General features: G+C 36.0%; 2 protein-coding genes across 7 annotated transcripts; both read left to right on the top strand.

Annotated features, from left to right (window-relative positions):
• The first annotated feature begins 3,442 nt into the window (after window positions 1-3,442).
• Window positions 3,443-6,012, top strand: LOC112319020 (olfactory receptor 6C76). Of its 2 annotated transcripts, none has more exons than XM_045184686.1 (2): window positions 3,443-3,510; window positions 4,930-6,012. In XM_045184686.1, the coding sequence occupies exon 2, from the start codon at window positions 4,958-4,960 to the stop codon at window positions 5,903-5,905; it is 948 nt and encodes a 315-aa protein (XP_045040621.1). In that variant the 5' UTR covers window positions 3,443-3,510; window positions 4,930-4,957; the 3' UTR covers window positions 5,906-6,012. The 2 variants fall into 2 exon arrangements, with proteins under 2 accessions (XP_045040621.1, XP_045040620.1); XM_045184685.1 differs by having other exon boundaries at window positions 3,450-3,616.
• Window positions 6,013-18,254: 12,242 nt separating this feature from the next.
• Window positions 18,255-25,719, top strand: LOC112319019 (olfactory receptor 6C2). 5 transcript variants are annotated; one of them, XM_045184677.2, is made up of 4 exons: window positions 18,255-18,564; window positions 20,025-20,145; window positions 21,486-21,543; window positions 23,136-25,719. In XM_045184677.2, the coding sequence occupies exon 4, from the start codon at window positions 23,593-23,595 to the stop codon at window positions 24,538-24,540; it is 948 nt and encodes a 315-aa protein (XP_045040612.1). In that variant the 5' UTR covers window positions 18,255-18,564; window positions 20,025-20,145; window positions 21,486-21,543; window positions 23,136-23,592; the 3' UTR covers window positions 24,541-25,719. The 5 variants fall into 5 exon arrangements, with proteins under 5 accessions (XP_045040612.1, XP_045040614.1, XP_045040611.1 ...); XM_045184679.2 differs by lacking the exon at window positions 20,025-20,145; XM_045184676.2 differs by lacking the exon at window positions 21,486-21,543.
• The last annotated feature ends 1,323 nt before the right edge of the window (window positions 25,720-27,042 follow it).

Genomic DNA, 27,042 nt, shown 5'->3' with positions numbered 1-27,042 from the left:
GAGGGGGGGGAATGGGACAACTGTAATAGCATAACCAATAAATATATTTAAACTAAAAAATAATAATAATAAATAAATCTTACCAAGGAGGTAAAAGACCTGTAGTCAGAAAACTACAGAACACTGAAGAAAGAAATTAAGGAAGACACAAATAAATGGAAGCGTATACTGTGTTCATGGATTGGAAGAATTAACATAATCAAAATGCCCATACTACCCAAAGCAATTTAAAGATTTAACACCAATTATATTATTGTTGTTTAATAATATTATCTATTAAAATACCAATGATATATTTCACACATATAGAACAAATATTTCAAAAATTTATATGGAGCCATAAATGACCCAGAATATCTGCAGTAATTTTGAGAATGAACAAAGCAGGAGGGACCACAATTCCTGGTATCAAACTATATTACAAGCTCACTGTAATTAAAACAGTATGGTACTGGCATAAGAACAGACACATAGAAAAATGGAACAGAATATAGAGCCCAGAAATAAACCTACGTCTCTATGGTCAATTAATATCTGACAAAGGGGGCAGAAGCTTAAAGTGAAATAAAAAATAGCCTTTTCAACAAATGGTGTTGGGAGATCTGGACAGTTACATGCAAAAAAATGAAACTTGATCACCAACTTATGCCATACACAAAAATAAATTCAAGGTGGACAAAAGACTTAAATATAAGTCGTGACACCATAAAAGTCCTAGAGGAGAACTATGAGGAACTGTTCCAAGTATGGGAAATGTGGCCCAGCCTCCACTCGGAAAAGCCAGTGGGGAGAGAGGTTCAGTGGGCAGGACCCACACCCACAGGTAGGTTCTCCCGTGGGGAATCAGGTCTGCATTTTACCTAGACCACTACGAGGCTTGCTCTTGCTAAAACTCCATCACCCTGAATTGAGGCAGCAAATGTTTACTGCATATCTTTAAAGTAACTTCCTAAAATCTATGCTAAACCTTCCAAGGACAAGTGCAACCAGCTTAACCACTTTTCCCTTTACATTTGCAAATATCCTTCCTCTTTTATGAACTTAGCAACACCCTCTCCTTTGTTTTCTGTAACTGCCTAAAGTCAACCTGTGCGTAGTAAATAAGGATCATCCTCAATGTAATGTGCCCAGAAAAGCAGTAAAAGCCTGTCAAGGCAAGGGTCGGGTTGCTCTCCTCTTGAGAGAGTGGCCAAGGTGCTCAGAGGCACTCTCCTCTTGAAAGAGTGGCCGCACCATCCTTTTTCCTCCACAGGACTAGGTAGTACATGTGAATTTGTCTATTGCCACCACAACACAGGATTCTGCTGGCCAGGATCCACATCAGAGAACATAGGCAGGAAAGTCTCAGATATTCCACACAGCAATAGTTTCACCAATATGTCCCCTGGAGCAAGAGACATAAAGGAAAGAATAAACAAATGGGACTTCATCAAAATAAAAAGCTTCTGCGTGGCTAAAGAAAACAGCAATAAAATGAAAAGGGAACCAACCCTACGCGAAATATATTTGCAAATGATACCTCAGACAAGGAAATAATCTCCAAAATATATAAAGAACTTACACAATTCCATTCTAGGAAGACAAACAACCCAATTAAAAAACAGGGAAAGGACCTGAACAGACACTTCTCCAAGGTGGACATACAGAGGGCCCAGAGGCATATGAAAGAATGTTCACCATCTCTAGCCATCAGAGGGATGTTAATTAAGACCACAATGAGATACCACTTCACACTGCTCAGAATGGCCATCATAAACAAATCAGCAAACAACAAGTGCTGGAATGGTTATAGAGAAAAGGGAACCATAGTACACTGTTGGTGGGAATGCAGACAGGTGGAGCCAGTGTGAAAAACAATATGGAGTTTCCTCCAAAAATTAAAAATGGATCTGTTCTGAACCCAGAGATTCCTTCTGAGAATACATCCAAAGAAATCTGAAGCACTAATTTGAAAAAATATACGCACCACTACATTCATTGCAATGTTATCAATATTTACAATAGCCAAGATTTAGGAGCAGCCCAAGTGTCCATCAGGAGATGAATGGATCAAAAGCTGTGGAACATATACACAATGAAGTACTGTTCCACCATTAGAAAAAAGGAAATCTTACTTTTTGGGACAGTGTGAATGGACCTGGAGAACCTTGTGTTAAGTGAAATAAGCCAGTCAAAGAAAAACAAATACCATGATTCCACTTATATGTGGTATCTAATGAATAAAAAAACTAACAAAATAGAAACAGAATCATAGATACATTGAACAGACCAACCAAAAACACAGACACTAACAACAGTACAGTGAGAGAGAGAAAGGCGGTGTGGAGAGGTGGATAAATGGTGGCAGAAAGAGAGTTGACTCTGGGAAGTGAATGCATGATGCAATATTCAATGATGGGTTAGAGAGCTGTACACCTGAAAGCTGTATGGTTTTATCAGCCAGTGTCATCTTGATAAATTCAATAAAAAATATCAATGCTAAAAATGCATATGTTAATATCAAATGATTACCTATTGCTTAAAATGAAGATTTCCTTTAAGGTATCAAGTGCTTAAAATTTTATTTATTGTATACATATATAAATTTTATATATTGTGTATAAAGACATTTGAAGACAACTTTAAAATGAGAAGATACACATTGTAATTTTCTAAAATTATATATAGCAATAAAGGCTCTAATAATTCAATTATTAACTAAACCTCTGTTTTTGAAGTACCATAATGGTTATACAAAAGTAATTTAAATATCCTAGTGTTCATTTATAATGAATTCACAATAAGATGCTTTTTCAAAGAAGTTATATCTTTAGCATTGAATTTATTCACTATAAATGAACTGTGGTTAATTTCCTTATTAGTAAAGAATAGATTTGGTACACATTATTAAAACATATAGTGGGTTTATGCTACTGTTGAAAATTATATAGAAACATAAAGGTGAAATTTGAGATCCTTCTTAAATTTAGATGTATACTAGTTATATAGCTTAACTGATAAAGAAATACTTCCTAAGAAAATTTTACCTGGAATAAGATATCTCAAGTGTCTTCAATAACTTTAAATGTTTCATAGACAGTGAAATCAGATATTTTTTCCTTACTAGTCCTCTACCTGTTTTGTCTTTCATATTTTAAACTGATTGCCCAGGGTTTTAAGAATGATACATGAGCCAAAGGAATATGAACATTTTTAAATGTTGGTTTATTTTTCCTAAGCACCCCCAGTTCGAAATATCTGGCCATCATTCTGCTGGATAACTTCCTCAAACTTCTCCTGGGACATAGATCTCATAATAAACCAATTAAGATATACTTGCCAAAGGTTTTGTGTGCGTGTGCATGATTCATCAGTGCCCTGATACTATGTTCCCAAAGGTCATTACGACTTAGTCTCAAAGAATATTTCTGAAGCAAAAAAATTTAAAAAGTGTAGAAAGCACAATAAAGCTGCTAGGTTTACTTTTTGCCTGGGAAAAATAAATGGAAGTGATCTTCTGTGAAATATCAGGTTGTCAACAAATCATTCTAAATTTGTTTTATTTCAAAAGTTTATCTGAAGATTTTGTGTTAAGGAGGAAGGTGGGATATTTCAGGATTTTGGATTCAGGACAATGGTGAGGAAAAACGAGGAAACTGTTTCATGAGATGTTTTGAGAGAGAACATCAAGGTTTTTATGAGAAAAAAATAGAGCTTCCTGGGATGCGAGGGAAAATGGTATTCCCCATGAAGTGGTAGCCTACCGCTTGTCTTTTGATTTAAGATATTGAGCACATTAGTTTGCATTCAGTATTTAATACCATTCATCAAACTTTTGACAACATATGTGTTTTCAGTTTATTTTTATTTGGTATTTCATTATATAGCATTGATTCCACTTGTACTTCATTTCTCTCTCTTTTCTATATATAATATATATACTATGTACAATATATATTCATTAGTTGTATCAATTAACTGAAATTAAAAAATGAAAAAATAGTGATTTCTCTAACAGAAATATGTGGAACATGACATGGTTTCCTTGATACATTTACACTTCAGAAAGACCTGATGCAGATTCCTGGTGGGGTATCCAAGATAGTTCTAAATGGCATTGTAAAGTGCATATTTCATATCTAAACTTTATATGCAAGTAATTCTAAACTTCACTAACATATTTAGTGAACAGATTGATGCTCAACTGTTAACTATATTTTTAAAAACTATTTTATAGGAAACTTTAAAACAAAGTAAAAAACTTAGTCAACTGAATTTTCATGGAAAGACATCTTTTTTTAGAAAATCAAGAATAAAAAGAGGCATTTAGATTGTTCATTGATATCTGGAAATAAAATGTGTAGTGAATTGAAAAATATAAGTAGTATTTATATAAACCCCTGTTTAATATAAATAAAAATTTATTATATAATGTTAGAATGACTTGGTTTCTGATTTTTTAGAAAGAAAAGGGCAATAAATAAATAAATATTTACTGCTCCTCAAAAAAACATTTAGAAGTTCACTGAAAAATATTATTTAGGGTCGGTTGAGTACTGATGTCTATATTCAGTAGGAATCATGCCTGGAAAAAAAGACAAGAAAAGCATCAGGTCCTCCACATTTTAGCTAAACAATGAAGCATGAAAAGAGTTTATGTTTAATCAATACATTTCCCATGTAATGGTTGTAAGCAACAGAAGCAGAGTAAACATGCAGCAAGAAATCAGAGGATATTATTCAGAGTAATACAACTGAAATTAAGCACAGAAGATACACCCACAAAATGTATAATAGAATTGGGGAAAATGGGGATTATATAGAAAGTACAGAAAGAATTTTTTTAAGCCTCAGGTACTTCTTATGAAAATGCAATCATTACTTAAAAAATAGGTGCAGATATTTACGCTTGTCAAACTGATTTATGTTTGTCTTTCTTGATTTTGACAGTAAGATTTCTGAAAAATCAACCACAGAAATGAAAAATCGAACATCCTTGACAGATTTCATCCTCCTGGGTCTGACTGATAACCCAGATGTACAGGTCGTGATTTTCTTCTTTTTACTACTCATGTATGTACTGAGTGTCACTGGAAATCTTACTATCATCATTCTTACCTTGCTGGATTCCCACCTGAAGACCCCTATGTATTTTTTCCTCAGGAATTTCTCCTTTTTAGAAATTTCATTTACTTCCGTCTGTAATCCTAGGTTTTTGATCAGCATCCTAAGTGGAGACAAATCTATTTCCTATAATGCTTGCGCATCTCAGCTATTTTTCTATATCCTCCTCGGTTCAACAGAGTTTTTTCTTTTGGCTTCTATGTCCTATGATCGTTACGTAGCTATCTGCAAACCCCTACATTACACAACCATTATGAGTAACAAGATCTGCTACCAGCTGGTAGGCAGCTCTTGGCTGGCTGGTTTCTTGGTCGTCTTTCCACCACTGACCATGGGCCTACAGCTGGATTTCTGTGACTCCAATATCATCGATCACTTCACCTGTGATTCTGCTCCTGTACTGCAAATTTCTTGCACGGACACAAGTACTTTAGAGCTCATGTGCTTTGTTTTAGCTGTGCTTACTCTTATGTCCACTTTGACATTAATAATTCTTTCCTATTCTTACATCCTCAGAACAATTTTGAGAATCCCCTCAGGTCAACAAAGAAAAAAGGCCTTTTCAACCTGTTCCTCCCATATGATTGTTGTCTCTATCTCTTATGGAAGCTGCATCTTCATGTATGTGAAAACATCAGCAAAGGAAGGGGTTGCTTTGACAAAAGGAATAGCTGTGCTCAATACCTCTGTTGCTCCTATGCTGAATCCGTTTATTTACACCTTAAGGAACCAGCAGGTGAAACAAGCATTTAATGATGTTGTAAGAAAGTTACGCTCCTCAAAAACATTTCTCTGGCTGTAATTTATAACTGAAACATACACAGTTTTAAACAGAGAACCAATGAATGATTTTTAAAAATACCTTCTCTGTTGTCTTTTATTTCTTCCCAGAATTATAATTGTTTATGCTATTTTGGGTATAAAATCCTTACATTGCAAATCCTTCTTAAATAACTTTAAGATTTTATTTGTTTCTTTTTAGAAAGAGGGGAAAGGAGGGAGGAAGAGAGGGAGAGAAACATCGATGTGTGAGAGTAATATTAATCAGTTGCCTCTTGCACCTGCCCCAATCAGGGACCAGGCTTAGATTCAAATGTACATATGTATCTATGCACACATGTATAAATATGTATATACGTATTTGTGCATTTGTGTGTATGTCTATATATACACATATATGCTTTTTAAAAATGAAACAAAGAGGTAATTCAGTTACTTGAATAAGGAATAACTCATAAAATAAACAGTAAAATAAGAGCTAAGCAATGTGGAAGAAGAAGTTGTTAATTTTTATGTTGACCATGAAATTTAACTCACAATTTACAAATAGTCTATATAAAATTTTAAAAACATATTACATATTTGCCATCAAGGTAGAAAATCAGTATGGTAAAAGTATTTTTGCTATTTTTTTTATTTTTAGAGCAACTTAATATATGGGTCCTTAAATAAAAAATAATAATACAACAAACTATAACTTTAAGAACAATTTATGAGTGTAGAACTTTTATAATTAGTGTTAGTACTTAAAGAAAAGGAAGTAGCATGTAAGCATATTTCTATACAATATTCTTACAGGGAGCTAGCAACATTTGGTTTGGGAATAATATTCTCTCTCCTCTGTGCCCACCTTAATTTATCCAACATTGTGATTTGGAAGCCTTTAACCATCCAAATACTAGCTAATTGTATTGTTTTCTCTCTTACTAGTGTCTCTAACTTTGGTAAGGTTTGACCATTGTATTATATAAGATTATATTGGTCACCAGATAAATATTAAAAATAAAATCAGGTTAAGAAAAAATTATTTAATAAATTTAAAATCTTAGGTAGACACATAATGGCCATGAAAACTCTGTTTAGCTCAGGAGCTGAAAAATAGATTTGTTTATATTATGACTATTTATTGCTCATAATTTCTCTCAAAGCTTCCCTCTGTCTCTGTTTTTAATATATTTCATTATTTGTTTCAATTTTGTTTCCTTCTTTCATAACAGATCATCTTTTGTCATGTGATGAATTGTACAGTTCCTTGTAGACTTCAATTCACTCTTTCCAGCTCATGGGAAGAGATAGGAAACTTCCTGCCACCAAGTTCAATGAAAGTAGCAGTTAGAATATGTTGATTGACATACCTTTGAATAGGTAGCAATCATTAAACCCTCTCTTTGATTTCTGAGCATCACTTCCATGTTCCATAGCCATAGTGTGTTGCTTAAGTATATATGCGCTGAAGTCAAGCTGTCGAGATCTGTACTCTGGCTCTGCCATTTATGAGCTTGAGATTTTCAGAAAATTTTAAACTTCTCTGGGGTTCAGATTTTTTACATGTACAGGAGGTACAATAATTATACTTAATCATGGATTTGTTGTTATGATTATATGTAGGTTAAACTTCTAAAACATGACAAGTAATATAGTAAGTGCTCAGTAATTTAATAAGTTATTATTATAGTTATAACAATTACTTGTATTCACGTAGTCTGGGTCATATTATAAACTGAAGATGTAGAGGTGAGGTAGCAGCTAATCTTGCCTGACAGTGAGGGAGAATAGTTGCTGGGTATAGACAAACCATTTGAATTTACTTCAGCCAACTCCATTTGGATAATCTGGTTAGATGGAAAGCATATCTGGCAGAAACAGAAGCACTTTCCAAGGTAATAACCACTCAAGTATATTCTTTAAAGGGTAGCATAGACTTTATAAATTTATGGTAACAAAAAATTGGCCCTTTGTCTTGTCCAACTGTCATATTTTATCAGATTTTGATTCTCACAAATCATAGTCAAAAATAGTCAAATATATAAGACAATGTAAATTAATCACTTACAAAATATTTCTTGTATAGGGAGCTACATGCATGGTATCAGTATACTAGAAAATCTGCATATCTTTTGATAAAATCAGTGTTCAAAAATTGAAAGTATAATCTTCTCCCTCCTAGCAAATCTGCTCTCTATCTGTTATCTTATTTGATAAATATCACCTTACCCAACTTGCCAAATCAGAAACCTGGCATCCATCTCAGACTGCTTCTTTCCTTGTCCTTATATCAAATTGTTCATCAGATCTTGTGGGGTTTTGTTCTGATGTTCTCATTTTGGACTCCCAATATGTTAGTTTGGTTCTGTGAAATTTATTATCTGGAGTGAGTCAATTTACTGGCTGTTTAAATAACCCTGTACTAAGTAGGATTATGGATGGAAAATAGAAAACACTCAAGCTGTTTTAGGTGGTAAGAGAGTTAACTAAAGGCAGGACATTAGAGGATACATAACCAGTGGAAGAATTAGAGAAGCAAAGGAAATAATACAACTGCATACAGTGCTTGAAGAAAATGCCCAACAGTAATATCAGCAGGCTTCAGCAGTGGAGCTGGCCACTCTCATGTTGGCAAAATCTTATGTTGGCTGACTACTGACTTTTCCCTATTGTCAATAGCTGCTGAGGAAATGTGTTCAAGATCCCATGTTCAAGATCCCATGAGCATCTTTCCTACATGAATAGAACACTACAGGCGATACAGAATCTACAAACAAGCTCAATTTAATAAACAAGTTGAGCAAGTGACAGGATAGAAAGCCAACTGACAAAAATAATTTCTTTTTTATTTTCTTTTTCAATTACAGTTTACATTTAATATTATTTTGTATTAGTTTCAGGTATATAGCATAGTGGTTCGGCAATCATATATTTTACAAAGTGTTCCCATTGATATTTTCAGTATCCAACTGGTACCCAACTGGTACCATACCTAGTTATTATAGTATTATTGATAAATTGATTTCTTTATGATAGCAGTTAATAGTTGAAACTCAAAATAAACAATGTGAACTGGCCAAAAAGTAAAACAGTTAGGTATAAATAAAAAAAACTTTGTATGAAATCTAAAGGCTCAACAATAAAAATGTATACATAAAAAATTAAAGACCTTTTAAAAGAGACATACTGTTACTGAATTCAGTATTTTTATATCAACCTTTATAATGTCAATCCCTAATTTTAACTACAGATTCATTGCAATCCTGAAGTCCTAGCAAACATTTTTGTAATATTGACAGTCTTATTCTAAACTTTATATGAGAAGGCAACAAAATATATTAGACACAAATAATTTTGAAGAAAACAAAAGTGGGGTTTCAAATAAAAATCTGCTATAATTTTACAATAATGAAGACAGTATGTTTTGCAAGGATATACACCTAAGTTAATGAGAATGGACACCCCTGAAATAAACTCACATAAATATATTCAAGTGAGGTTTGCTAAAAGTGCAAAAGCAATTCAATCAAGAAATTATAGTCTTTCTGATATATAATTTTGGAGTACTCCATCAACTTATACAGCACACCTTATACAAAAATTAACTTAAAAATATAGGTCTATGGTAAAGTTAAACTTCTAAAAATAGGAGAAAATATTATATAAATAGATTAATAAAATATGTATTCTTTTGTATATTAGGGTTTTTTTCCTTTTGAAGATACATTTATTATCCAAACTTATCATCTCATGAAACAATATGTAGGTTTTTCCTTTTCATTAGTGAGTAGTATTCTAATATATGTTCTTACCACAGTTTATCCATTCACTGGTTAAAGAACTTTTGTAATTCACAAGAAGAAGAAGAAGAAAAGGAGAAAGGAAGGAAGGAATCAAAACATTATATTAGGAAAAATGGTGCACATAACTACACGTAATTTGGAAATAAAAGTGAGATAATTATAATTATGCCAATACATTTGTAAATAGTGTTGAAATCATTATAAAAATGCAACATATCATAACTGGTACAGCAAAAATATAAAATTTGAATATTCATACATAGGGTGTGGCAGAAGTAAGTTTACAGATGTGTGTGAAACAGAGTTTATTCTTATATTTTAATGTATTAATTATTGTATTATTTTCCATATGAACAACTGTAAGCCTACTTTTGCCTGACCCTACATTTATTACAAACTCTGAATCCTCAATTAAAAATCATCTCAAAAGAAAATTCTGGATTCTAATGGTCTTAAAGAAGTATTTAGTAAATATTTAAGAAAGAATTAGTATGTTTTACACCTTCGGGGAATAGCTAGATAAGTGTGAACACATTAAATGACCCATGGACAAAGACAATGGTGGGGGAGGATTGAATGTGGGAGGTGGGGGTGGGTAGGGCAGGGAAGAGTAATGGGGGGAAAATGGGAACAAATGTAATTGAACAATAAAAAGGTAATAAAAATATAAAAATAAAAATAAAAAATTAGAACAATGTAATCTTCGTATAAAACTTGACAATGATATAAGGGGCTTTCAAAGTCTGCAAGAAGTGAAATCCACTAGAAATGGAGCCTGGGCATACATCTATTCTCATTCTCATCAGCACCCCAGATAAAGCAGGATGAAGGGTACAAACAGAAATCAAGGAGTTCGTGAATTCATCAGTTAAGGATAAAAAAGGGATGTGATCAGAGATGGACCAATGGTGGTTTCTGAGGTACAGGTAATGAACCTAGACTGTGGGTACCTCTACAATTATACACTGTTTTGTATAGATGGTAAATTTTTTTAAAAAATAAAAATGCAGTAATGTAAGTCTATGGTATTGTAAAGCACATTGGTGAATTTTGAAAAAATTATTATAATTTATTCATAATATGATTATATGTCTGAAAAATCTAAAGGAATCATCTGACCAAAAAATCACTTCTTATAAGATATATTCATTAAAATCAAGACCTTTTCTAAATGCAAAAATATTGGTTAGATATGTTACATATATCAACACACCACATACATTACCAAAAAAGAAAACAAAAGGGGATAAGAAGAAAATAAAGTAGGAACTTCCAATCAAGATGGCTGCATAGATAAATGCAGTATTTGGAACCTACCACAACCACATCAAAATTACTATCGAACCACGTAAGGACCATCATTCAGAACCACCTGAAATCTAGCTGACCAGAATTCCTATAACTAAGGATATAAAGAAGCTGCATCAAAACTAGTAGGAGGGGTGGAGACTCAAAACAGGCTGGTCCCACATCCATGAGTGACAATTATAAATTGGAAGCATAGCTCAGCTACAGAGGTCCCACCCTAAGGAGCCAAGTATCCCAGCCCCATACCAGAACCCCCAGCCCAGGGTTCCAGTGCCAGGAAAAGAAGTCCTCACAACTTCTAACTGTAAAAACCAGTGGAGATTGTGGCTGAGTTAGATGGAGAGGACTCTCGATTCCCTGGCATTCCTCTTAAAAGGCCTGCTTATTGACTTACTTAGACTCACCCACTCTGAGCTGCAGCACTGAGATACCAGTTCAAAAGGTACTAAGGACATTTGGGGAGAAGCTGAATTGTCTGACATCAAGGTGATGGCTGGAGGGGCAGCTTTCTCCCACACAAAAGTGCTGGCAGAAGTAATTGTCCCTTTTTTGACCCCTCCCCCCACAGAGCCATCAGGCAGGTGCTATAGCTGAGTCTCCATCAGTCTGGCTAAGACTGTTGCCCTGCTCTGGTGATTCCCTGAGACCCTGCCCTACCATACTTGCAGACTCACAAAAGCCATTTCCAGTGGCTTTTCCATACAAACCACCTCTCTTGGCTCATGTTTCAGACTTTTTCCTAAAATCTTTCAAACAAACATCAGCTGGTCTCTGTGTATCCTGTACCTCTTCCTAAGAGGTCCCAGACCTGGCACAAGTGGCAACAAGTCTTGGTTTGCAGCTTAGCCTCTTCTGGGAATGTCCAACACCAGCATAAACGGCAGCCATCTGCAAATCACTCTGTAGCTCATGCAGAGTGGCCACATGCAGGGCACAGGCAATGGCTGAGCTTGGCCTACACTTCCCAGGAGGCCCAGAGCCAGTGTACCTGGTTAACAGCATCTGACCAGGCCAGATTACAACCCAACCTTAGCCAAGAGTAACACACTCAAGGAGCAGACTTGGTGGGCACCAAAGCCCCACCAAAGCAGTCCTGCTTCATGGGGTCAGCACTTGCACAGAAGCTACTCTGCTATAGTTGCAGTGCGTCCTTGCAGCCTCAGCCTAGGAGTCAATACCTCCTACTGATGCGCCAATAGCAATCAAGACTCAACTATAACAAGAGGGTGCACACAGTCCACACAGGTGGAGGGAGCAAACCTGAAGACCCTGGCTCAGGTGACTGGCAAGGATGTCCACTGGCCCTAAAGATACCTACTACAAAAGACCACTATACCAAGACTGAGAGATATAGCAGCTCTAATACATAGAAACAAACACAGGGAAGCAGTGGAAATGAGGAGAAAGGAAAACAGATCCCAAATGAAACAATGGGAGAAATTTCCAGAGAAAGAATGGACTGAAATGGAGGCAAGCAAACTACCAGAAACAAAGTTCAAACAAAGTTCACACAAAGGTTATATGGGTGCCCAAAGAACTGAGTGACACGCACAGACTGGAAGTAAAAGGATGACAAAAGATATTTCATGAAAAGGAATTCTTTTTCTTTTAACATTTTTTATTGTTGTTCAAGTACAGTTGTCTCCATTTCCTCCCCAACAATCCCCCTTGCCCCACCAATCCCCACCTCCCACCCTCAATCCTACCCCCTTTGGCTTTGTCCACATGTCCTTTATACATGTTCCTTAATGGCTCTTCCCCTATTTTCCCCTGTTATCCTTCTCCCCCCTTCCTTCCCGTTACTGTCAGTTTGTTCTTTATTTCAATGTCTCTGATTATATTGTGCTTGCTTCTTTGTTTTGTTGATTAGTTTCCACTAATAAGTGGGATGATATGGTATTTCTCTTTCACCACTTGGCTTATTTCACTTAGCATAATGCTCTCCTATTACATGCATGCGACCACAAAGAGTAGGAGTTCCTTCTTTCTTTCTGCTGCATAGAATTCCATTGTGTGAATGTACCACAGTTTTTTGATCCACTCATTTACTGATGCGCACTTAGGTTGCTTCCAGCACTTGGCTATTGTAAATTGTGCTGCTATGAACATTGGGGTGCATAGGTTCTTTTGAATTGGTGTTTCAGGATCTTTAGGGTATATCCCCAGCAGTGGAATTGCTGGGGCAAATGGCAGTTCCAATTTTAGTTTTTTGAGGAAATTCCATACTGTTTTCCACAGTGCCTGCACCAGTCTGCATTCCCACCAACAGGGCACTAGGGTTCCCTTTTCTCCACAACCTCACCAACACTTGTTGTTTGTTGATGCGTTTATGATGGCCACTCTGATGGGTATGAAGTGGTATCTCATTGTGGTTTTAACTTGCATCTCTCTGATGGCTAGCGATGCCGAGCATCTTTTCATATGTCTCTGGGCTCCCTATAGGTCCTCCTTGGAGAAGTGTCTGTTCAGGTCCTTTGCCCATTTTTTAATTGGGTTGTTTGTCTTCCTGGAGTGGAGTTGTGTGAGTTCTTTATATATTTGGGAGATCAAACCCTCGTCCAAGGAAGGCATCATTTGCAACTATATTTTCCCGTATGGTTGGTTTCCTATGAAAAAGAAATTTTTAAAAAGCTAGTGTAGCAATACTTATCAGACAAAATACACATAAAAACAAAAGACAAAGAAGGACCCAGCAATTCCACTTCTGAATATTTATCCAAAGAAATTCAAAACACTAAATTGAAAAGACATATGCGTCCATATGTTCATTGCAGCCTTATTTACCATAGCCAAGATATGGAAGCAACTCAAGTGTCCATCAATAGATGAAGATAAAAAAGGGGTGCATATATACAATGGGATATGACTCAGTCATAAAAAAAGAATGAAATCTTGTCATCTGCAACAACATGGATGGACCTAAAGGGTATTGTACTGAGTAAAATATGTCAGACAGAAAAATGGAAATGCTATATGATTTCATATATGTGAACTGTAAAAAACAAAATAAATGAACAAGCAGAACAGGCTCATAGATACAGAGAACATTTTGAAGGTTGCCAGATAGGAGTGGGTTGGAGAAATGTAAAGAAGGTGAAGGGATTAAGAAGTACAAATTGGTAGTTACGGAATAGATACAGAACAGTACAGTATGGGGAATACAGTCAATAATGTTGTAATAGCTATACGTGGTATCAGATGGGCATGAGATAGGATGATCACTTCGTAAGTAATATAAATGTCTAATTACAGGTATATACACACAAAACAAGTATAATACTATACATCAACTATTATTTTTAAATTTTTAATTTTTTAAAATAAATAAGACTAAACCTTTTTGTAGTTGCATAATATTACTTGTTTGATATAATTCATTTTTATCATTTTAAATACAACATGTAAAGTCATAATTTTTGTAAATCTTAATTAAATTCAATGTTTCAACCTTTCTGTGCCACATCAAAAATGTTAACACTTAGTTTCATAACAACCTATTCCTATGATATATTGTTTCCCACAAAATAAAACCTACTAATAAATAAAACTATCATATACCAAATGTAAACATATGAAAATCAATGATAATTTAAAAACAAATGCTTGCCGTCATTAAAAAGTGAAAATTAGGGAAAGAAATCCATAAAAACAATGGTGCTATAATAGAAGGCAGATATTTAAGGAATGTGCAACAAGGACATTTGTTCCACTCCTTTTACCACTGGAGCTTTCTCTCTTAATCACAACAAATTTATTATTCATGAGTCGTGATCTTCCATCATCAAACCATAAACTCCTAAAGCAACTAATACACAACCACACAAGGATTTTCCAGATTTCTAAATTGCCATCTCATCTCCTACTGACTGTAGCTTTTATTTCCCTTTTTTAATTGACCAAAAGCAACATTTTAAAATTAATCTTCCAAACCTTAGCTTATGTCTTAAAATATTCTCAGATGGGTTCCTTTTGAAAATATAAAAATATTTCAGGGGCAGATATTTCAAAGCCAAAGTCAGTAGATCAGTGGTTCTTAAAGGAGTGAGCTGCTTTTGAGTCACCCGTGTATGTATGGTCTTAAAAAGTGTCATCTGTAGGCACAATGAAGAATAGGACAAGGTCTGCCCAGAAAGTATCCAGTTGCACACTATGAAAACTAGAGACATTTATTGAAGAAAATACAAGATACAAGAAACATTGTACATAAAACAATGACACCTTAATGCCCTTCAAAGCAGTCACCTTGGGACCGCCCACAATTCTCCCAATCACCATCAGCTGCCTTGTTGAGTTTTCCTGAATTTCATTGATGGTCTGAAATCTCTTCCCTTTCAAAAGTGATTTTAGTTTGGGGGAAAACCAGAAGCCACAGGGCACCAAATTTGGAATGTAGAGGGGCTGAGTCACCTGGGTGATTTGATGTTTTGCCAAAAAACTCTGCACAAGACATGATGCATGAGCAGGTGCGCATTGTCATGATGAAGCTGCCAATCACCAGTTGCCAACAGCTGCGGCCTTCTGAATCATTGCAGTAGTTCCCATGGAGGAATGTTCAATCTTAACACAAAACTTAATGCAGATTCATTGCTCTACTCATTCAGTCCTTTTGAATTTGATGGCCACACAGTACATATGCTCACTCAATGGTGTCTACCACCCCACTGACTAGTACAGAAATCGTCATTATTCATGTATGTCATTATTCATTCCAGTCCACTCTCCTTGGCTGCCAGGTTACATCAATGTTGTGCAAACTGTTCTTGCTATATTAAAATGGTTGGGCTTTTCCCGGACAGACCTTGTATGTATGTCATATTCATCCAGTTTTTCAAAAGTAGATAAATGCTCACACAACTAAAAAACATATACATTTGAGGAAAACCAAGATGGAGGCATAGGTAAGACACACTGCGACTCCTTGCACAACCAAAAGAAGGACAACAACAATTTAAAAACAAAAAACAACCAGAACTGACAGAAAATTGAATCTCACGGAAATCCAACAGCCAAGGAGATAAAGAAGAAACATTCATCCAGACTGGTAGGAGGGGCGGAGACAGGCAGCTGGGGTGGATGACTCGCAGCCAGTCCCAGAAACGTGGAGGACTGTGGAGCGAATGGGGCAGGCAGTGTGACAGCTAGCAGACCCCGCGGCCCCACATTTGTACATAGATACACCAGGAGGAACAGCAGGGGAGTGAAACAAACCGCACGACCCAGGGCTCCAGTGCGGGGAAATAAAGCCTCAAACCTCTGAGTGAAAACACCCGTGGGGGTTGAGGCAGCAGCAGGAGAAACTCCCGGCCTCATAGGAGAGCTCGTTGGAGAGACACACAGGGTCCTGGAACGCACACAAACTCACCCACTCGGGAATCAGCACTAGAGGGGCCCAGTTTGATTGTGGGTAGTGGAGGGAGTGACAGAAATCTGGCAGATAGTAGAGCAGGTGCCATTGCTCCCTCTCGGACCCTTCCCCCACTTACAGCATCACAGTGCAGCAACCAGCATTACCCCACTCAGGTGAACACCTAAGGCTCTGCCCCTTTACACAACAGGGGCGCCGAGACAAAAAAAAAAAAAAAAAAAAGGCCCAAATGAAAGAACAGATCAAAGCTCCAGAAACAATTCAACTAAGCAGCGAACAGATAGACAACCTATCAGATGCACAGTTCAAAACACTGGTAATTAGGATGCTCACAGAATTGGTTGAATTTGGTCACAAACTTGATGAAAAAATGAAGGCTATGCTAAGAGAAACAAAGGAAAATGTACAGGGAACCAATAGTGATGTGAAGGAAACTGGGACTCAAATCAACAGTGTGGACCAGAAGGAATAAAGAAACATCCAACCAGAAAAGAATGAAGAAACAAGAATTCAGAAAAATGAGGAGAGGCTTAGGAACCTCCAGGACATCTTGAAACGTTCCAACATCCAAATTCTAGGGGTGCCAGAAGGAGAAGTGGAAGAACGAAAAATTGAAAACTTATTTGAACAAATAATGAAGGAGAACTTCCCCAGTCTGGCAAAGGAAATAGAATTCCAGGAAGTCCGGGAAGCTCAGAGTCCCAAAGAAGCTGGACCCAAGGAGGAACACACCAAGGCACATCATAATTACATTCCCCAAGATTACACAGAAGCAGAGAATCTTAGAAGCAGCAAGAGAAAAGGACACAGTTAGCTACAAAGGACTTCCCATAAGACTGTCAGCTGATTTCTCCAAAGAGACCTTACAGGCAAGAAGGGGCTGGAAAGAAGTGTTCCAAGTCATGAAAGGCAAGGACCTACATCCAAGATTGCTCTATCCAGCAAAGCTATCATTTAGAATGGAAGGGAAGATAAAGTCCAATAAGGTCAAGTTAAAGGAGTTCATCATCACCAAGCCCTTCTTATATCAAATGTTAAAGGGATTTATCTAAGAAAAAGAAGATAAAAAATAGGAACAGTAAAAATGACAGCAAACCCACAGGTATTAACAACCACACCTAAAACAAAAACAAAAGCAAACCCAGCAAACAACTAGAACAGGAACAGAACCACAGAAATGGAGATCACATGGAGGGTTATCAATAGGGGAGCAGGAGGGGGAGAGTGGGGGGAAAGGTACAGAGAATAAATAGCATAAATGATAGGTGGAAAATAGACAGAGGGAGGGTAAGAATAGTATAAGAAATGTAGAAGCCAAAGAACTTATAAGTATGGCCCATGGACATGAACTATAGGGGGGGGAATGTGGGAGGGAGAGGGTGAGCAGGATTGAGTGGAGTGAAGGGGGTAATGGGACAACTGTAATAGCATAATCAATAAATATATTTAAAAAAACATATACATGTAATCTACATGGGGATTTTTCTCAATGTGTATTTTTATATTAAAGAGATACTTTACATGCAATTACTACATGAGAAATTAGGGAAAGCAAAATATTTTGAGTATTAAAATTGCTTATACCCTTAAAGTTAGAAGGTATATTAAGGAATTGTATCAGGCCTGTGCTTTTTCTTCTCATCTGTAAGATGGGCACCTGACCTCTGTCTGATGCTGCTGTTCTATCTAATGTCTCAAAGGACACTGTCCCTGACGCTGCCTATTTTAATTGCTTTGCCAAAGTTCATGACGCAAAAAATGTACTAATGACATTAGAACCTAGGTCTCTGAGGATTCTTCTATTTTATTCATTCAAGTGATCCCCATGCACCTTCAGAAGACTCAACAGAAACACATAAATATAATTATTTTGGGAGTAGGAGAGACAGCTCCTTGCTCAGAACCATCATAGATAGCTCTTCCAAAACCCAGGGGAAGTTTTTCTGTTCTCCTTACACTAGGTTTTCCTCCCTTTGTGACAGACATCAAAGGAAAATGTTTCCAGGGTTTACGATAAGAAAGAGTCTCTAATATGATATGACAATCTTTATATGAGATGGGAAAAATTGGGAAACTTGAAGAACTTAAGACCCTCCAGAAGATTCCTGGAGAGTAAGTGTAGGTTGACACCCTGATAGACCAATGTAGAGACACATCTTCCCTAAAACAGCACAGTTAAACACAGGCTGCTGGCTAAAACCATGAAAAATTATCAAAAGAGTAAGTACTATAAGGTAGATATGAGAATACCTTTTTCCCTTTTGAGAGATAAGAGAAAGAAATATTTGTTAGCATATCCTTCTGTAACATGGTTAGTTAAGCTTATATCAACTTTGAATATGGAAAATCATAGTAGATGTGTTATGAACTATACATTAGGCTTTTATAAGACTAAGGACACAGCCAGGGCTATGTTTTTTATCCATAAGTAGTCACCCATGTAGTGTAATATCAAGAACATACAGAAACATACTTTCCAAATGCTTAGAATTTATACACAAAAAGAATATTACATTGCTTAAAGTTGAAATATTCTTTTATGATGAAAAACTTAAGCAAAAACAATTTCATTCTTTCTAAGCATCTATTAGTTCAACAAAAATGTTCCCTTAATATCTAAATTACTCAATAGAAAGTAATTCAATAACTCAGAAGAGAGAGGCACTTTTTGTCACACAGGATAGCAAGGTTGAAGATTACTTCACTAAAACCATTTTTGCCTTCTGTCTATTCAGAGGAGGAAGTTTGAAAAAGGAGAAAACAGCAAGGATGTTAATTTTCAGTCACTTCATAGTTTATTCTACTTATTGCTCTTTTTGTAGCCCTAGAGTAATTGGGAGAGAATTAATTCTTAGATAAATCAAATTTAAAGGGTGAGGCAAAGATTAACTAAAGCATACTAAATTATTAGCACACAATTGCACTTTGTTGACCTTAAACAAATACACAGCCAGATTTTTCTACTGAAAATTGATTTATTCAAGAACAACAAAGAATTGCAATTTGGTATGCAACACTTAATATCATGTTTTTTACTGTAGCAGAAAGAAGGTGTCATTTTTGGATGAAAATTTTGGATTTCTTATTAATAGACTTAAAACTGTAATCAGTGATAACATCCTTAGTATTTTTTATTATAGAATATATTTTATTTCAATAAACTTTGATGTTTAGACCAAAAAATAAAAAGAATTGCATTTTGGGGCATGTGATATAATGGCCAACCACCCTCAAGTCCAGAGAAACAAAAGAGAAGTTCTTTTATAGAAGAAAAGAGGAATTCAGAGGAGCTATTGTAAACAAAAAGTCCTTTGGAGGGAAATGACAGTTTGACCTGTAGTGGCTTTCCATTGGCTGATTTTTAATAGTTTTGGGCTGAGTGATTGCCTGTTGAGAAGATCCTCTTTCTTCTTGCTAGAGTAGTAGAGTACAGAACATTTTCCTGTTGGAGATAATTGAGGATGAGTGGTAAAGTATGAGCTGCACCTAACTCCCAACTCTAATTTAAAAGAGATTTGGGTTTATTAATCTGCACTACTTGCATATAAGAGAAACCATTAATAAATTGATCTTATCTAACAAAGGCTAAAGTAAGATTTGCATAGAGAAGGATTGAGGGGATATGAAAAAAATCTCAGGGAATTGGAAAGCAAAGCACTGTTTTTCTTTCCTTGAATAAGCTGTTGATCAGTATGAGAGGCTCACAAAGAGACCACATTTTCGGAGTGGAAGGGTCATCAAAGAAAACAGTTTCCATTATTTATCTACTTCTTGAGAAACTTTGAGGGTTTAATATCTGAGGTAAGTGTATGTAACAGGCTGTCATTATATAATGTTGGCCAGTGGCTTTATTAGTGTCTTCATGTTAGTTGTGCCAAGTCTGCATCGATCCCCCTATGTTTTTTTTTATAGAGGGTGTTTTTAGAGTTTCCCTGTATGAGTGTCCATTTTTCTTTGTTAGTCCCTTGAAAACAAAGCCGGTCTTGCTGTATGTACCTAATTTTATAAGGTACTTGTCCCTAGGACCAAAGGAATCAATTTTTCCAGACTCAGCTGTCGTTTGCAGGATATATTATAAAGCCAACTGAGTGAAAAATCATTCATTTAACAAACTAATTAATCTCCTCTGAGGAGATTCTATTTTATTCAGTGATAAAAAAAAAAATAGCAGGAACCATAGAAACTATGGATTCAGATAGGACATATTTTCATAGCTATCACTATAAATAATTAATGTTGGTTAATGACTAGGAGCAGTTAAAAATAGAGTCTTTTCCTCTTGCTAAAAAATATAGATAATGGTCAGAGATAATATCAACAACATAAGACTCATAATAGCCAGTTAATATTCTACACATCTTTTGTGTGAATCTAAAATTACAGTATAATGTATATATGTAAATTAAATGCTTATATATGATGTAATAGCACCAATTGGGAAGGAGATGTAGATATAAGTGATGATGTCAAGTTTGGGCAATGATTTCCTTAATTGCCTAGGTGGATCTCAAATATTAATACTCATATGAAATTCTTGATCACAATACTAATAATATTCTGGTTGTTAATTTTTCCATGGTCACCTAACTCCTCTCCCCCACAGCCTGGATAAAATTCTTTAGGTCTCTCTAAGTTCAGGAACCTATATTGTAAAAGTCTCCTAGATGATTCTAATTCAGAGAGTTACAACAAATCACCTAGTTAGACACAAGTATTTACGGAAGAAAGTAAAACTACATAAATAGCTATAGTGAGTATTTTGTATAAATTAAACGAGCTTAATGATACAGAGCCTAGCCCTGTGCTTGGCAAATAGTAGACACTGGATGAAATAGTTCCCTTTTAAATAGCTTGTCTCAGATTTTCAAACAGCCATGTGGAAGCAAGTCATGACATATAATTAAGTGGATGCGGTCTAATACGAAGAAGGTGAGAGAGAAGAGTCCAGAGTTGCATCATTAGTTAAGAAGAGTAAGCTCAAGAGAATGTCAGAGTGAAGCACTCCCCCAGCTTTGGAACAGTCTCAGCCAAATGATAACCACTGTTATGGCTGGACTGGCCCTTGTAGTTGTTATGATTGCAAGACACCCTCAATAATAATCATCAGGAAAGTTTGACAAAATAGAATTTACTCCTCACAGGTTCTGGAAAGCACATGGCACACCTGGGTGCACTCAGCAAGGTCACTGGAGAGGAAGGGTGAGAGGTTCTGCTTTATTGGGTTCTGCTTTGTTGGGTTTGCTTTACTGGGGTTCTGCTTTATTGGGTTTGAGAGGGAGAACTTGGGACTTCCTGGGCTGCCTCTTTATTGGTGAATTTAAAATATCAGATTGAAAATTTAAAGTGTAGGAAAAGAAAGAACTAGTGGCCCAAACAACCAGGATCTCACAGGGGTGTCCAACCTACAGCCCGCAGGCCACATGTGGCCCAGGATGGTTATGAATGCAGCCTGACACAAAATCATAAATTTACTTAAAACCTTTTTTTCTCATCAGTTTTCTTTAGTGTATTTAATGTGTGTATTTAGTGGATTTAATGTGTGGCCCAAGACAACTCTTCTTCTTCCAGTGTGAACCAGAGATGCCAAAAGGTTGGACACCCCTGCCTAAAACAAAGGAAAGGATGGTGGCATTGTTCCAGCCTAACTATCTGGTTGGAGATAGCCGTCTTTGAAGTGGATGCTTCTTTGAAATGTATGGCTCAGCAATCAAAGCTTAAGTCATGCACTTGCATTACAAAAAGGAAAGCCTGCTGTCAGGTCTCACAGGATACCTTGAGGAGTCAGACAAAAGGAGCCTGGGGGTTTGGGTGGAGTAGTATGGACAATGAAGACTATGGAGGCAAACTATCACCTTTGTCATAACTTTGCTTATCCTACATTTGTGAAAAGATTTCTGAGAGGAAGACCCAGATAAGTGGAAGAATGAGAGGATTCCTGTCTTCTGAAAAAGGAGAAGATGTAGTCACCCTTATTTAATAAAAATATACAAATTAGAAAGAGGATTGAAAGTGATACTGTGCTTCTGAAGAGGAGGAGAAAACAGAAGCAGGTTAAAGTTTAATAAAGGATATGGTTTCAAAAATGGAAGAAATTTAAAAAGCAAACTATAAGTCAAATAAGTTGGCACATTTTGTTCCTAAAACACTCAGAATTACTATTTTATTCTCCTTTCCAAGTCATGTTTTTTTAATAACTGTACCTGCAATTCCCCTATAGTCTGTTCACAAGGGACTGAGATCACTGGAAGAATGACTGAACTTGAGTGTTTTTAAAAAATATTGCGGGGATGCCAGGAAAAATAACTGTTAAAAATAGTTCCATTAGCTTCATCAGCAATGAAGTTCCTATAGGAGTTAGAAAATCAGTAGGAGGGGGAGGGGTTGGAGGTGAAAGTCAAGTTGCAGGGGCGTAAAGCCCAAACTAAGTAGTAGTGGTAAGATGAGAAATTGGAAACGCTAATTTCTGTTTAAAGAAATTAAAAACATAATGAAAAAGGCACCACCTAGAAGACTATATTTAGTGATGTTAAATGTAGTTTTTGCTTTAGGAGCTTTGAGAAAAAAGGTACCAGAGCCAACTAAATGAAAAATAACATGAATGCATGTGAAGATACTCCTTTTGTAAATATCTTGAACACAACATTTTCTCACACTATAGATTAAATAGCCATACCTCAAACTATCTTGGGGTTAAGAAGCAGTAATACAAGTAGTGAAGAGTAAATAGACAAGGGAAAATCTCAAGATCCAGTGTTATGTTTTATTGTCATTGTCATTTGTTTGTTTTCCAGGAGAAATGCCATCTTACCCTTAAAACAATCCTTTGGAACAATTGAAGAGAATTAATGTTCTTAATTATCTGGATATGTCCTATATCCAAGGCTTACCTTGGATGAAGAGGCTTCAGTACATCATCATTTTTTCTAATGTATTTGTAAATGCAATTTATATAATGAATTATAATCAACTACATTTATAAATTTTGAGAAGCAAATAATGATCTGAGAACAGTTGGATTGTTTAACAGTAACAAGAATCCTGAAGGAATAATCATTGCTCATACAAGTAATATTCAAGAAATCTATTGGAATAGCGGCAATATTGATTATGATGGGAAAGGAGAAAATTAATGTAGACTGCTTTGTTTGATTTTTAAGTGCATAATTATTTTGCTCTAAAATTTGAATATCTATGTCTTCATAAAATCTCATTTTTACATGCTGATTGGGTAGGTTTCAAAAGTCAGTGATGAGAAACCACACACCAATAACAACTTTTATCCTGCTGGGACTAACAGATGATGCCCAACTACAAATTATGCTTTTCATCTTTCTATTTCTCACCTACATACTGAGTGTAACAGGGAACCTGACCATTATCACCCTCACACTTTTGGACTCCCATCTTAAAACTCCTATGTATTTTTTCCTCAGAAATTTTTCCTTCTTAGAAGTCTCATTTACCACGGTCTGTATTCCTAGATTCCTGTACAGTATATCAACTGGGGATAAAACCATTAGTTATAATGCTTGTGCAAGTCAAATATTTTTTGTTATTTTCTTTGGAGCAACAGAGTTTTTTCTCCTGGCAGCCATGTCCTACGACCGCTATGTGGCCATCTGTAAACCCCTGCACTACACAACCATCATGAACAGTCAGGTATGTACCTTCTTAGTCCTCTGCTGTTGGGCGTCTGGTTTGATGATCATTCTCCCACCCCTGAGCCTGGGCCTCCAGCTTGATTTCTGTGACTCCAATGCCATTGATCATTTTAGCTGTGATGCAGGTCCCCTCCTAAAGATCTCTTGCTCAGATACATGGGTAATAGAACAAATAGTTATCCTTGTGGCTATATTTGCACTCATTATCACCCTAGTGTGTGTGTTTCTGTCCTACACATATATAATCAGGACAATTTTGAGATTCCCTTCTGTCCAACAAAGAAAAAAGGCATTTTCTACTTGCTCGTCCCACATGATTGTGGTTTCCATCACCTACGGCAGCTGCATTTTCATCTATATCAAGCCCTCAGCAAAGGATGAGGTGGCCATAAATAAAGGTGTTTCAATGCTCACTACTTCTGTTGCACCCTTGTTGAACCCCTTCATTTACACTCTGAGGAATAAGCAAGTGAAACAAGCTTTTACTGACTCCATAAAGAGGATAAAATTTCTCTCAAAGAAATTGAAGTTTTGATTAATCAGGGTACAATAAGAAATCCTCTAAATATTTAACAACAGCTTCTAATTTATTTCATTGCTTTGGGCCTATAATTTACTCACTTTCTCAAAGACATTTAATATTGCATTCTAATCTCACCTTAATCAGACTCCTTCCCATTCTTTCAAGCCAAACATACATCATGTTTGTCCTCATTGTGAACATAAAATATATTTCCAAGTAATTAAACTTACCTCCATTTCTGACTTAGTATTTTTGTCAGTGCTCTGGAAAGGAAAGAAAGTAATGATATTCAAAAGTATATAAATTATATACAAGATACTATTATGTAGTAATAGTACTACTTTCTTCCTTCAAGGCAAAGTTATCCACATTACTATCATAACCCTAAGAATCAAATATGAAAACAGCAACATCAAAGATGTATTAAAATAAATGAAACCAACTAAGGCATTCCAGGCTAATTAAAATAATGAAAACAAGAGATACCAGTGGGAGTTTGGGAATAACGAGAATTGAAGAAGTGGAAACGTCTTCACAATCACTAGTAAGATGTATAGTAGTCACCCATATCTAGAGGTGATATGTTCCAACACCATCAGTGGGTGCCTGAAACCTAAGATAGTTCAGAACCCTGTGTTTTTTCCTATGCATACTTACCTTTTCACTTAAACGAAGCACTTTACACCTTTTCTTTTGAATATTCAAATTGCCAGCATCACTACTTTTATGCTTTGAAACTATTGTTAAATAAAATAAAGGTTACTCAAATATAAGCACTGTGATACCACAACAGTCAAACTGGTAACCTAGACGGCTACCAGTAGCAATTAATGGGCAAGTGGCGTGTGGACAGAGGGATCATTCAGGTCCAGGTGGGATGGAGAGGATTGGCATAAAATTTCATCACACTACTCAGAACCTGAGAAATTTAAATCATATGAATTGTTTATTTCTGTAATTTTCCACTTATATTATCAGACCACAGTTGACCACAGATGACTGAAACCACTAAATGAAATTACATATAAAGGAAACTATTGTATTAATGATTTATTCATATTCATGAGGAAAATTCACTGAAAATGCATACATTTAATTTAAAATAAATGTAAACATAATGTCATTTATTATGGGTTACAAAATTAGAATAAATGCATAAGAGCAAATTGTAACTCCAAATTTTAAATGCTGATGAAATAAAACAACTATTCACATCAACATAAGCCTCATGAATGATTTAAGAGGACATCATGGACATCCAATTGGCAAAAATAGGGGGGGAAAGGAACTACAAAAGGGAATAATTAAGGGAATTATAAACAAGAGGAAAATTGAAGAAAATATTCCTAAAATGAAGAACTTAGAGTTTGAAGCAAGTAACAGAGTGCTTGTCAACAGAAAGCAGGAAAAGAAGGGAAGGAAGGAGGGAAGGAGGGAGGTAGGGAAGAGAAAGAGAGAAAAGAAAATAAACTTCCACTAATAATACTAACAGCTTAATTGTCTTTGAAAGTAAAATATTACTTCTACTGGCTAACTGACAAAAAGGACAAAGAAATAATCATTAAAGAAAAAATTTTTTTTAAATAAATTTATTGATTATGCTATTACAGTTGTCCCATTCCCACCCCCACTCCACTCCATCCTGCCCACCCCCCTCCCTCCCACATTCCCCACCTATAGTTCATGTCCATAGGTCATACTTATAAGTTCTTTGGCTTCTACATTTCCTACACTATTCTTACCCTCCCCCTGTCTATTTTCCACCTATCATCTATGCTACTCATTCTCTGTACCTTCCCCCCCTCCCCCTCCCACTCCCTTAATGACAACCCTCATGTCTAGTTGTTTGCCTAGTTTGCTCTCGTTTTTGTTTTATGTGTGGTTGTTAATAACTGTGAGTTTGCTGTCATTTTTACTGTTCATATTTTTTTAATCTTCTTTTTCTTAGGTAACTCCCTTTAACATTTCATATAATAAGGGCTTGGTGATGATGAACTTCTTTAACTTGACCTTATCTGAGAAGCACTTTATCTTCCCTTCCATTCTAAGTGATAGCTTTGCTGGATACAGTAATCTTGGATGTAGGTCCTTGTGTTTAATCTTGGGTAATGTAATGATGATGTGCCTTGGCGTGTTCCTCCTTGGGTCCAGCTTCTTTGGGACTCTCTGAGCTTCCTGGACTTCCCGGAAGTCTATTTCCTTTGCCAGATTAGGGAAGTTCTCCTTCATTATTTGTTCAAATAAGTTTTCAGTTTTTTGTTCTTCCTCTTCTCCTTCTGGCACCCCTATAATTCGGATGTTGGAACATTTCAAGGCGTCCGGGAGGTTCCTGAGCCTCTCCTCATTTTTCCAAGTTCTTGTTTCTTCATTCTTTTCTGGTTGGATGTTTGTTTCTTCCTTCTGGTCCACACCATTGATTTGAGTCCCAGTTTCCTTCTCATCACTATTGGCTCCCTGTACATTTTCCTTTGTTTCTCTTAGCATAGGCTTCATTTTTTCATCTGTTTTTCGAAT

Source organism: Desmodus rotundus, chromosome 3, assembly GCF_022682495.2.
Source record: "Desmodus rotundus isolate HL8 chromosome 3, HLdesRot8A.1, whole genome shotgun sequence".
NCBI lineage: Eukaryota > Metazoa > Chordata > Mammalia > Chiroptera > Phyllostomidae > Desmodus > Desmodus rotundus.
The sequence above is the reverse complement of the archived record's forward strand: the minus strand, read 5'-3'. Positions and strand labels throughout refer to the sequence as shown.